The sequence below is a fragment of the Nasonia vitripennis genome, chromosome 1, assembly GCF_009193385.2.
Source record: "Nasonia vitripennis strain AsymCx chromosome 1, Nvit_psr_1.1, whole genome shotgun sequence".
NCBI lineage: Eukaryota > Metazoa > Arthropoda > Insecta > Hymenoptera > Pteromalidae > Nasonia > Nasonia vitripennis.
Genome location: NC_045757.1, coordinates 36321412 through 36334669, shown reverse-complemented (window position 1 = coordinate 36334669; position 13258 = coordinate 36321412). Strand labels below are relative to the sequence as shown.

The 13258-nt window shown below is 47.4% G+C and overlaps 1 protein-coding gene and 1 non-coding gene across 2 annotated transcripts in view; both read right to left on the bottom strand.

The window, feature by feature from the left end:
• The window catches only part of LOC100679456 (RNA/RNP complex-1-interacting phosphatase), a 44388-nt gene that overhangs the window by 18433 nt on the left and 12697 nt on the right, over window positions 1–13258 (bottom strand). The window contains exons 6-7 of the mRNA XM_003423942.5: window positions 3267–3298; window positions 1987–2074 (exon numbers count right to left, since the gene is read on the bottom strand). Coding sequence (XP_003423990.1) covers window positions 1987–2074; window positions 3267–3298 — 120 coding nt within the window. The remainder of the gene's footprint in view (window positions 1–1986; window positions 2075–3266; window positions 3299–13258) is intronic.
• On the bottom strand, window positions 11776–11882 carry LOC116415874. The gene has a single exon (XR_004226427.1). It is a non-coding gene; the product is annotated as a U6 spliceosomal RNA (small nuclear RNA).

The following is a 13258-nucleotide window of genomic DNA, read 5'->3' as shown; positions in this document are numbered from 1 at the left end:
AAAGAGTTAGGGCCTTTATTGTGAAGTGATTGAGGCGTTACGTGAAGTTATCGGATTTGTTTTTTTGCTCGAAAATAAAATGCGATTCTGGCGTATGGAATGGTAATGACAACTTCGGTAGCTGCAATTTGTTCCCAGGATAACTATCGACGTAGGTTACAAGAATACGATTGCTACGGTCAATGCTGTATTATTAGCGAAGTTCGGATCGATTTCTACTTCTATTTCCGCTTCCAGCCAATGCCGACGACAATTGCGCTACATAGATTCCAACTACTGTCTTGTCAGAGCTTTACATCCGAAACCGATCAAAAATTATAATTTTCAAACATCGACTAACGTCCAAAGCTGTCATTACCCAGCACCGGCCATCTCAGGCTTCCCAGGCTCTTTCCTCTCCGGTATCACCCTTCCCGATGAAAATTCCCGTCGTCACGCGCTCGACGGCGAGATGGAAGCTCCTTTTTTTTAACGAGCCTCGGATGCTTCAGATTTTTATCGAGAGGAAACCCACTGCATACCCCGTCGACTCTAACTTCATTTGTAGTCTAATATAGATCTCTCGCGCTCGCTCTTTATGAATTTATGACGGGCTAGTAGGCAGCCGGTGAGATTATAAATTTACGAGGCCGCGAGCAAGAAACGTAGAGAAGCATATAGAAGCAGCGGTTCACCTTCGCGTTTTTCCCGATGAAATTCATAAATTCTTCATCGCATATATTTTAATAGAGGAATTATTTATGTCTTTCATCAGAGCCTTTTTTTCATTGTGCGCTGCACAGGCCCCCGATGTATATAATGTACTCGTGCAGGTATTCTCGTGACTGCGCGGGTTATGAGAAAATGGAATGCATAATTACATTTTGAATTTGTTATACGCACGCGCCGTTGCTGATAAAGTTTTTTCTTCGCTCTGCGAGTGCATTGGAATTAAAATGTGCGAAAAAATGATAGCTGCAACGAGTAGATTATATTTAATCAAAATCTTGCATGGCTTTCGAAATAACGATCCGACGAATGAGCGAATCCCTTGTTAGAAGAAAAAAGCCGACTAAAAGCCATAGCTTATTATAAAGCAACTTCGATCCATAATCCTATCACACAGTGACCCAGAAAGAAGAGAGTAGTACAGCATCGCACGGGGGTTGCAGGCTGGGCTTTTATTACGCGGTTTTCTTAGACCTCCCGTCCCTCGGCTAACTACCAGGGCGCAGCATCAGAGCGCGCGCACGGAAAAGCCTCATAGAGGCGCAGGAAATTCAATAATAAGCTCATTAGTTTTACCCGGAGCTCTCTCCCTTCCTTTCTCTCTCTCTCTCTCTCTCTCTCTCTCTCTCTCTCTCTCTCTCTTTCTCTCTCGCTCCATATTAGCCCCGCAGCTCTTGATCTTCCGTAAACGCTTAATAAAGTCAGGTCTGACCTCGCTGTACGTGAAAAATAGGGCGAGGGGGAGTGGGGAAAGCGTCGAGATGACTGATACGTCCATGCTGGTGTTTCGAGAAAATCCATCGCCGGGGAGCATATTGCGGCTATGAAAATGATCGAGTGGAAATCGTAGCGACGAGAGTTTTCATACACGTCGAAGGGTTATTTAGATTGGGATTATTATCCGTGAAGATCGAAAGTTTTGTCCCACTATGTGTATGACAACTTTACAGAAGGTCAGCAATTATCTCCGGGAGAGGATTAATAGATTATTTTGAAATCCAGCGACAATGTTACAGAAGAAAGTCCGACGGGCTAATAGAAGAGATGTAAGGGCCATGTCGGACTAGAATCAAAGAATCCAGATGCGTTGACAAGTCGCTGGAAAACGAATGACTCGACTCGTCTATTTAAAAGCTCGTCCCAGAACAGAGGGGAACGTCCTCCCACGATCGTAGTAACCCGATCGCGCGCGCTTATACATATAGAAATTTAATTTTACTCGAAACAATGAGGCTTCATTTGCATAATATGAACAACGTGTATACGAAGCATACTTACTGCTTGGTCATAATAACGCGTCGTGTTGGTCAGGTCGATTATGTATTTGAGTTTGGGGAATGATTTCATTAAAATCGCCGTCGTGAACCTGGAAAAAAACTTTGATTAATAACAAAAAAAAAAACGTTACATCTACGAGTCGCATAAATCTTTCCGACGATCCTATAACACCCGTTTTTTTCAGCGAAAGAAAGCGAATTGCTACACTGGTTTCCCGAAAAAAAAATTAAACTGCCTCTTCCCATCAGCGACATAATTCATCCCGTCCGGGTCGACATTTGCCTGTGCTACTGGTCACCGAAAGCGATTCGCACTGACGCACGGCCTCGTCCGAGCGAATAAACATCCCCCTGTGTCTTTCTTATCAGACGGAACATCGCGAGCGAATGTTAATTTAATAGAGCGATCCATATTTATAAAGTCTATTGCGCAAACTGCTCTCTCTCTCTCAATCTCTCTCTCTCTCTCTCTCTCTCTCTCTCTCTCTCTCTCTCTCTCTCTCTCTCTCTGCTGCTTAACCTCTTTCCAGACGCGTGTCCGAATATGGAGCAAATCGTTTCTTTTTTGATACTGTGTACCGTATAAACGTGAAATATCACGCGGACGACTGCTATAACTCGTTCCGTATAGGCGATTTAGAAGACGTAACTGGCTTGTGACTCGAATACACGATATTATTCACATCGACTCTGCAACGAGAGAAAAAAAGTCGAGCAAACGTTGAAAAATAAATATCTCGTACACGAGCGATCACCTTGATTTGCATAATTTCTTTTTGTTCCTATATCGCGAAATTCTAACGTGTCACAGCCCACAGAGAGTTATCGTCCGCATAAAGCCATAAGCGGTATCATATCTACACGAGCCTTTCATCCCGCTGATTCCCCGTATAATCATTTCATTTTCCTTTTAATCGCCCGGCGGAGTTAATAAAATAACCCTCTCGCTCTCGGGCGCGCAAACAGAGCCGTAAAAAAGCCCTCGCGAAAACTCGCACGCGTTGCGCGCGCGCGCGAGAGAGAGAGAGAGAGACAAAAAGAAGCCCCTACAAGGAGAGAGAGATCGCTTTATTTACGACGTGCAACAATGAGCGGCGGCTCTCGCGCGGCTCGGGGAAAAAATTCGTAATTGAATCCTTTCCTCGTTAAATCTCTCCTCGTGCGTTTTTTGCTCACGGTCATGAAGGTCATTTTTAAAGGAGGCACATAGGTCTCTCTCTATATATAAACGCATAATACGCCGTCTTACGTGCGCAGGTACATAAAAGTCATGATACTTACTGCTGCTCGGGCTGCAGGTTCCTGGCGACCGTCTGAAACAGAAAGAGAAGAGAGAGCGTGAGAGACGATGACGATCATTGGGTTAATGAAGGGACGGCTCGCGGGGCTTAATTAATAACCCGACGATTTTGTCGGCGACGCTCTGTGTGTGTGCGAGCTTCGAAAGAGACGTTAAACCAGTTAACGCGCTGCTGCGGCTACTCCCGATGCGGCACCGAGATTTTCAAAGTTTTTCGAGGGCCACCTATGTAGTGCCGATCAACATACTCGCATCACAACAATCTCTTTCTATTTTATACATAAAAATACTCATAGAGTCTATGCTACACGTCCTCAATGAAGACACTCGAACAACCGACGTAAAACGCAGGCGGTACACGCATTCCATCCTCGCGCAGACACAAAAAGCGCTGAAAGGGTTAAGAGTGCAGTCGGTGAACTCTTTTATCGTCGGCGTGTACAGCCGCGCGGAGAGAAAACGTCCGAGTCATGTTGTAGGGAGTACTTGCGCGACGGCATAATTAATAGCGCGCGACTTTTCTTCTCTCTTTTTCGACCGCCATCGCGCGGAGTGATTGATCAACTGCCGGACGAAAGAGAGAAGCTCGCTCGGAGGCCCGCCAACGCGCGTATCGGATAACGATACGCGACGACAAGTCGTGTGTGTACGCGTGTACGGGAAAAACGAACGAGAATTTCGTAACGTCAGCTTGACTAGATGGAGATGTCTCTATGCGGCGTTATCTGGAGCGTTCGGAGATCGTGTATTTTTTTCGTTTAAAATGGCTGGTAAAAGAGTCGCACGAACGAAATATCTACATGGCTAAGCTTTTAGAACCTCGACACCTCCCCGGAATTCTCGATTTCGGCACGAACCGATCTCTCCCCCCCCCCTCGATCTAAAAAAAGGAAGCGAATCGTAGAGCATACACCGTGTAACTCACACGAGCTGCTTTGTGTCTCCCGATATCGAACGAAAATCGTTCTCGTTTCTTTTCCGATCCTCTCCCACTGACACAGACCGCACCGGCCCATATCGTCGCTCGAGTATCACGTTGCCTCGCGGCACATACCTGCTCTGGCTCTTTGAGATATTCCACGGGGCTAACTAGACGCGCGCGCGACTTGTCTCGATTCGGATAATGCATTGTCGCGAACCGATCAGCTCGCGTGTGGCTCTCCGCTCGATGTCGCGTATCTGGATCGAGGACCCTTTTCGAGCGGATTAGCGAAGGCTACACGCGAGTCGCTCGATAATCGAAGAGAATAACTCTCGGGGGTAAGCGAGCCTTTGTGTAGAGCGATAATCCAGGTACGATTAATCAAAATACACTGATCGCTGCACGCGTCGAATTACCGATCTTCCCTCCCACGACGCTGCGCAACGAGTCTCCGTCTCCCCCTCGTGTGTGTAGGTTAGAGGTAAGCGTTAAATTGAAAAGTTAGAGAGGCAGAGAGGAGGAAGATCGAAGAAATGGCGCGCGGGCGAGTGAGCCAGTTTATGGGTGGGCCTGGCGACCGGTAATTGCCGGTCTATAGGTGCACCGCAGCGAGATATCCAATTGGCTGGGCGTGGGAGATGCTTATCTACGCGCACGCGCGTATATTAATAATAATGCTCCGCTGCAACGCATGCGAGTTTTCGGCGGGTTTATATACGAGTTTCGCTATTTCGCCGCCGCTCGTGAGAGAGCCACGCATCGAGAATAATAAACCATACCATCAAATTATAATTGGCACGGACATCTCTTCAGAGCAGAACAAATACGCTATTCCTTCCTCTCTCACTCTCCCTAGACCTGAGCAAATTTGACGAACGGGCGACATTGAACCTCAGCGCGACGCAAATACGCCGGAGATTTACGAGCCGCCGCGCGGAGGGAAAAGTGCGCGCGCGGGGGGAAGGAACGCGTTCTGCGAGAGAGAGAGCGGAGGCGCGTGTGAACCGAGAGAACGCCTGCGTGATGTGTGTTGTACCGAGAGGTCGTGCGTCGCTGCGCGCTTTATTGAGACTTTGTTTCGCGATGTGTTTTTCGCGTAATTCGATCCGCGCAAACTTTCGGAAGCTAGAAAGTACACACACGGCGTGGCTGGTATAAACATGTCGGATTAAAAATGCCCGCGTTGCGTAAAATCGTTTACAGATTTCATTAAAAGCCGCTACGGGCGTGTGTGTACTCACTGCGGTTTTCTGATCCTTATCGAGAAACTCGTTCGAGAGAGGATTTTTCAAGAAAGCCAAACAGTCGCGGCCGTAAAAAGATGTAATCCCGAAGTTTATCGCGAATAATCGCCGACAGATTGCAATCCCTCGGGCAACGTTGTAAGCCTGTTAACGGCTCATCATTTCTCGAGTCTCGATGTTGCGCAACGCGTTTGTAGTCGATGCGGAGAATAAAGTTGTATTATACGCACAGTTTCGGCAAATCTGACGGCATTACGACGGAAGCTTGAACACATAACGTCGAAGTTGACAGAATCCTCACAAAGTCGTGATATTTTTTTCGTAGAACTTCGGGCATTTATCGAGCGGATAATCCGTCGTAAACGGTACGGCCAAACTGAACGTGTTAAAAATTCCAGATCAAGTTCAAAAGCGCGATAATATGCGCGCTGACTCAGACTCTCTCCGCTATATTCCAATATTCTCGTCGCGGCGTATTTTCAGATTTCTGCTCTCTCGCGGGCTAACAGAATATTAAAAATTAATTCCGCTTCTTTTCAGCGCGCCGAAAGCTCGACGCCCCATAACTTAGAAATCCTAAAACACAAGCGCGTATAACTCAAGAACGTGCACTAAGCCCAAAATTTTACGAGATACGCTACCTTTCCTCGATGCGCGCGTAGCAAAGCCTTCGCTAAATCAGCGGCACACGCGATATGTAGGCGTCGGCGGTTGCCGAGCGCATCGTATAGGCATTTATTGGGGATATTTATGAAGGGTGTAAGCGCTGCCAAAAGGAGCGGCCGTCAAATTCAGCCGAACAGAGAGATGCAATTTCGCACGCAAGAGATCAAAGTATCGCGCCCATCTGCCAGAGCTCAGCTGCATCGCATGAAGGAGCTTTGAAAAATAGACGGAAATTGAGTTTTACCATACTTATCGGAGCAAGAAAAGTTTTACTATGTATCCGTATACAGAATATAGCGTTTAGGGAGAACATCGGCTGCATTTGCCTCTGCATACATTTCGCGGCGTAGAAGCGAGAGGGAGAGAGGGGGAAAACCATATAGACTGCTATATGGCTACCACGGACTGATATACGAGCGACGTTACGCGTATCCACTTACTTCCTCCTTTGGCACAGACGCGTAAGCGTCTCAGGGTGACTTAGGGTGTATTCCCCGATGCTAAAATGGGTCAGGCTTACCAACGCGCAGCGTCTGGCAATTTTGGTACATATAGGGTGCAATTTACCTTTGCCAAGGAGTACAGCCTGATGGGGAATAGGTCGAGAGAGGATGATTGGCTGGTTGCAGAGGTATAAGAGAAGAATGAGGAATATCCGAGAGATGCTTCCGTCGAATGCGCTTCTACAATACCTATGTAAGAGGCGCATTGTCGGCCCGTAAGAGGATGATAACAATTAAGATAGGCCAGTATTTTTATCCTTATTATATACCCTCTAATGCCTTTGTGTGATCGCGATACCGGCCGCAGCATCTCATTAAATTTCATCACGAGCGCTTGCATACAACTCGGGAAAGGAATATTGATACAACAATAATTCCAGTTCGCATCGCGGAGATAAAATATTCTCTCCCTCGCAGTGTGAAGAGAAATATTGACTCGAAGGAAACACCTATGCCTTTTCTCATGACGCGAGCGCCCACGCGATGCCGACGCGTCGCTGATGGAATGCAGCGAGATGAGAGCAGAGAGATAAGAGAGACTAGGCTTTTGGAACAAATTTTCGGCGCGAGTACGCGGAGAAAGGCGTATACTGCACGGAATAGATGGAAAATCGATTGGTCATAGGCTCTCGCTCTCGCGCCCACGAAAACGCCAGGTCAGAATTCTACGAGCTCTCGCGCTTCAACGTGTGTAAGTATACCTGACTGCTCAGCTCCTAACGATCCGATGATTTACGCGCGTCTGAATCTCTTCGGCCGGGGCAGGTGTAACGAATTTAAATGTGTATCGGAATATAGAATGCAGATTCTGAGAGGAGGCTAAAAATAGACGCCCATGGACTGGGCACACTTTTGAAGGTAAATACGCGATTTATGAGCGCTTGATGATATGTTATGAAATGGCCGTTCGTTTGCACTTCGGCAGCTTGATAACGTAATAAAGCCGGCGATGTTATATTCGCGAGAAGGGTATGAGGATTGCGTAATAATTATTCATGAACCTTATAGTAGAGAGAGAGAGGAAAAAATCCATTATCCAGCCGCGTCGACTGAGGAACGAAGAAACAAAGGTCCATTAATCTCGATTTCGCAGCGGCGAACGAGTCGAGGATGTGTATAGTACGAAAAATGGATTCCACGAAAGGTCGGGAAAAATGATTCACGGGACTCGCTCTCTCGCCCCGATACACGGCCGAACAAGTGTTTCTGTCTCTCGCTTAATTATTTATCCAAAGGATCGGCCGCCGGACCTCACTTATTTCAGTGCAAACAGTCCGTCGAATTCTTTTTTTTATCCTAGCCGCAGTTTAGGAGGCTCTCGATCTGATCCACTGAATCTACAAGCCCGATTTAATGATTATTTATCGGTGTCGATACGCGGACGATAAATCTACTATTTCATGAATACTGATTCGCGCGCTCGAATAATCGAAAGTGTGTTTGCCCGATAAAATTTTTACCGTGAAAAAACGAGCTTGCCAAAGGTACATAAATACGCGGTATAGGCGGCGGCGCATCCCGTCAGCTTGCGAATAAAAGAAACCCTTGCGGTGCGGGGAGTGATTGACGCCGCGGCTGGAGAAGCTCATATTGCGCCTCCCATTCCCCGATAATCCAACAATACGACGCCGATTACGATTCCTTTGTACTTGACGAATTGGCCATTAAAGTCCCCCGAAGGTATCGTCGTATACGGAGAGCCTTTGGCGGGCTTTTACTGCTGGCACTCGGCCCGTGCGCGAGCGGCGAAAAGGAGAGAATATGAGACACACGCACGGCTGCGGCTCTGTGTACACGAGGATGAGAGAGAGAGAGAGAGAGAGAGAGAGAGAGAGAGAGAGAGAGAGAGAGAGATACAAAGATTTCGCGCACTTTTATTTCGAGAGGGAAAAGAGAGCTGAGACAAAGAGTTCGAAGCCAGACGCGAAATAGTTCCGGATGGGCTATTGAACTCTCCAATGTATATGCGTTTGAAATTCCCGCCAAATAATGTTTTGAAAAATATTTGTACGCCCTCGTGGAAGAAAAAATCTCGACGAGGCATCAACGAGCAAAAATGCATTCCCAGAGAAACGGAAAGCGAAATCGCACGGACACGAGAACTCGGTAGCCACGGGGGGGTCGTTCCCTCGGCCAGTAGGTACCGTCCTCGAGTCTCTCCTCTCTCAGGCTCCCGCCGACGACGGGCTTATTTATGTGCCCCGATCCCGCGCTGCCGATAAGCCGGCAATTAAAAATCTCTAGGAGCCGAGAGAGACCGGAGCCAAGGAAACACGGAGACGCACTCGCCGACTTTCGTGGAAGTAGTTGTGAGATGCGCTGCGGCGGCGGAGGATGTGCAGCGAGGTCGCTCGCTCGCCGTATGTATATACGTCATTTCGGACTTTTCGGTGCAGCAGCAGTGTATACAGCATCGCTGAAGGCTGACGCGCTTCTGGTTGATCGTTTTCGTTGTAGATGCTCTGGGAGATTTTTTTCCGGTAACGTCGCTGGTTTCTCCTGGTTTTTAGATTGCGGGACAGCTAGGAGCCATAGAACTTTTATCGGCTCTAAAATTTAATGAGAGTCGGTGTATTGTTGAGGAACTTCGAAGAAGTCGCGGCGAAGTTCTCGAAAGTCGTGGTATAGCGAACGTAAATTTTTATCCAAGCACCGACGCTATCAATGAGACCAATAAAGGCTCGTTACGAGCACTTCGATTCGCGCATAATGAGAAGCGTCGGAGAAGCATTCAACACCTCGTGATTAATTCGTCCCGTCCGATCCTATGATTGATGAACGCTGCACTCGAACCTCCCTGTCTAAGCAGCCCCGCACACAAGTTGTATAAAATTCGAAAAGGCCACAAAGCCCAGCCGCCGGCTCATTACCATTATTTTTTTCAATTTACCACAGCCGCGCGAGGAGGAGCAACCTAAACGCGCCACCGGTGTATTTTACTGTTAGCCTGTATATAATATACTGAGCAACCCATACGTCTGTCGTCAACGAGGAGGAAGGATGAGTGAAGAGGAGACCACCGAAATTTCAGTTGTCGCAACAAAGCGATACTCCGTTGTCGTGGGTGTCGAGTCTCTGATGGGAGGAGGGAACGAAGACAAAAATGAGAGGAAGGTAGTTCGAGAATGAGTAGTTAACTGCGGTTCGCGTAGGGATGATGAAATAATACAAAAATCTGCCCAATCATTCAAAATGAAAAGCTGGTACTCGAAATAGGTGTAGCTAAAGAGCGTGTAACCCTCGATGAATGTAGACGTATAGAACATCGAAAAAACCAAAACGACCGGCGCCGCAAGTGCATCGGACGAGGAAACCGACTCAAAAGCCCGCGAAGAGTATAAGGAAAAGGAGACGAGAGAGACGCTTACTCGCGCGCAGTCCATTTACGGCGCAAAGGTACACGTCGTCGTGTGCGGGTAGTTCGAGCGCTCAGGTCGTCGTCGCATTCTTACGTCACGATAAACTTTGCGCGCGAGTCGTTCGTTTTTCAGCCACGCGAGGGCGACTCGTTGTTATCTCGAGTCCACGATCTCGAGCTTGACGTGTCACTCTCTCGGGGCATATTTGTCCCGTCACGAGTTAACGACTAATTAGCGCGTGTAATTTGTTGATCCTCCCGAGATACGGAGGGACTGATTAAGAGCCGTCCAGTCTCGAATTCTAATCGATTTCGAATTCACGAAAAATCGAGGCTCGTATATTTCAGTTTTCCTGTTTACAAACAAGCCGCGCTAAAAGCCGGCGCATAATAGAAAACAAAATAAAAAATTGAAAATCACCATCCCCAATATCGGCCAGCTGAATCTCCCGCGGGAAATTTATGTCCCTACCGGCGGAGGTCCAAAATATCGATCAGTTGAAAATTCCCTTATGCACACGCATGTGTGTATACCTGGCGCGATTACCGACGCCACTTTGGAGCCTCTCGGATCGATAAATTTCGAGGAGTTGCACGCGCCGGCGCTGATTGTTTTAGCAACGGGGGTGAATGCTTGCGTTATATATTAACGAGGCGTCTGTCATAAGGAGGCCAAGATTAACGAGGCCCGGCGCCTATTTGTGGCGTGCCGCGCGCAGAGGCGTTTAGGTCCGAGTGTTTTGGCTCCGGCTGCGCCTCCCCTAGGAAAGGTGCGCGCGGATTCGCGCCGGCTCCGAGGCGGCAGATGCCAGAATGACGCCTTTTTTCCGACGCAGCTTTCGTTCTAGAAAGTGAAATTTTGGTTTCTTTCTTTTCGGGGGAGACACCTGTCGGATTGCGTTTACTTACGTAACGATGTGGATTTGATATTTGACAATAGTTCGAAACTCACCTGAAACAGAAAAAAAATCATGCGTGAGTTATACGAAAGTTTCAATAGCATATTCAAAGGTCCTTCACCCGCAGACAGCCCATATCAAAAGCGATAGTCCGTATCCATCGTCATATTTTCGACACACAAGGATGCATTACACGTGCTTGCCAAGTGGACGCTCCCGACGTTCGCCTCCTATCGTATTTATACCATAATCCGGAGACTATATATCGATTGCCGCCGAAGCCGAGGCTATGCACGAGGACGACGCACCGCTCGCAATATCGGTGTATACATATATACGTCGCGCGCTCTTGTTCCATCGTCGTGCGGTCTAGACGCGTGGCCTGAGTTACGAGGCGCACTTACCGATTTGTCTTATGCAAATTGCCCTGACGCTGCGCGCGCGCGAGGATTCGAGGAACGCACCGCTGCACCAGCAGCCACCCGCGAGAGCAATAAACTCGTGCTCGCGACCGTTACTTCCTCGATACGATTTTACGGAATCCTTGCGTCATCTTTCGCTTTGTTTTCCTCGATGTTGAGGATATTTTTAGATCCTCCGCGGGATAATGCGAGAGAAAGAGACAGAGAGAGAGAGAGAGAGAGAGAGAGAGAGAGAGAGAGAGAGAGAGAGAGAGAGAGAGAGGAACGTAACCCTACTTATTTTATCGAGCGATTTTCAGAAGCTTCGCGGATGCATTTTTATTCGACTCGATTTTTGTCGCTTATGAAATTTCATGCGGCGAGACGCGGGTGTAACGGGAAAACGGGATTTTTTAGACAAAAAGAATTTTCGACCTTCGATTATATACGTTATGCTGTACGGCTTTTATTTTACCGAAGGAAGTATAAAGTTTGCAAAAAATGTGGAACGCTTCACGATTTTGCGTGTCATCCTTGCGCAGGGGCCATGCTAATCTTCTCTGTATCGTTCCAATTTTAGTATATGTACTGCCGAAGCAAGTACGACAGAGAATCGATGCGGGCGGCTTATATATGAATCGCCATCGTTTCTCTGCACTTGCGAGAACGGCGATAGGGGGCGACGCCACCTAGCGGATGTGTCGTAAACTGACGTTTATCGATTCAATTGGCGCGCATGCGTAGACATTGCGCAATGGCGTGAAATTTGAAATACCTTTGATATAATTATTTGCATACAATATTATATTATTGTTTTTATAGACAGGTGACATGAAAATGTTTTATTGACCAAAAAAGATTTTTTTCAATAGTTGTTAGCGTAGGTACTTCAGCGTCCAACACAAAGGTTGTTTTTACCTGCTGAAAGCGTTTTTACGACAGATCAGTCGTGTGTGCGCAGTAAATACTATAAATAAGCAATAAAAAATTTTACACCCATCAACAGCGATTCAAAACTCCTCGTCGAGGAAACTTCTGTCGCTCATCTATCCACGCCCCAGAGTCTCGTGCCACGCGCTCCAAAAACATGCCCGGCAATCGTCGGTCGTAGAAAGGTAGCCCGTGCCCATAGTCTCAAAGAATACCCTACACAGTATTTCCCGTTAAAAAATACGCAGCAGCCGTCTCGCATTCGTTTCTTTCCGCCCCTGCGGTCCTTGCGGCATCTCATTCGTTTGTCCACCTCCTCCAGGTGAAAGAGGCCGCCACGCCTCGCATAGGTGTGAGCGCAGTTATAGAGCACATCCTGTACCGCGACATCTCGTCTTTCGCCTAAGAAATTTCCAGCACCTTTCGTTCCTCGTAAGCGAGAGAGAGAGAGAGAGAGAGGAAGGTCGAGGGGTGGTGCAACGATAAATTTTGATTGAGACGAGCGAGTATCGGAAGTCTATGGTTTGCAGAAGGACTGGCTTGCGTCAGTCGAGTGATGTTTTAGGATGAACGGATGTATACGAAAATTAGGAAGTAAATTCTGAGAAATTATTAAACTTTTGGTGAAATTTTAGTGCGATTAATTATTCCGGCTACATAACTTCTGTAGACAGTCATGCCTTTCTATAGAAAAAAGTATATTCCTGAGCAGCAGTAAAGTATCCGGCCAAAGCAGCCGGCAAGAATAAGTGTATTCTAAGAAAGAAAAACACGATTGTTTATTACCGTCCATCTTAAATCATTTATAAAGAAGTTATATACTCTCTCCAAGCAGAGAGCATTTGAAACGCAAAGTCGCGCCGTATCCATAATTCTCCGATATCCATCTAAATTACCCGACTCTCCCGCATCATCCCTATTGTGTGTCCGATACGTACATAAACTCGGCCAGACCGTAGTCGTACTTTCGTATGCCTCCATCCCCTCTGCGCAGGACGACCGTCAAAATTCTTCCGAGACAACAAAAGACGCGCGCGAGAAGAGACAAAA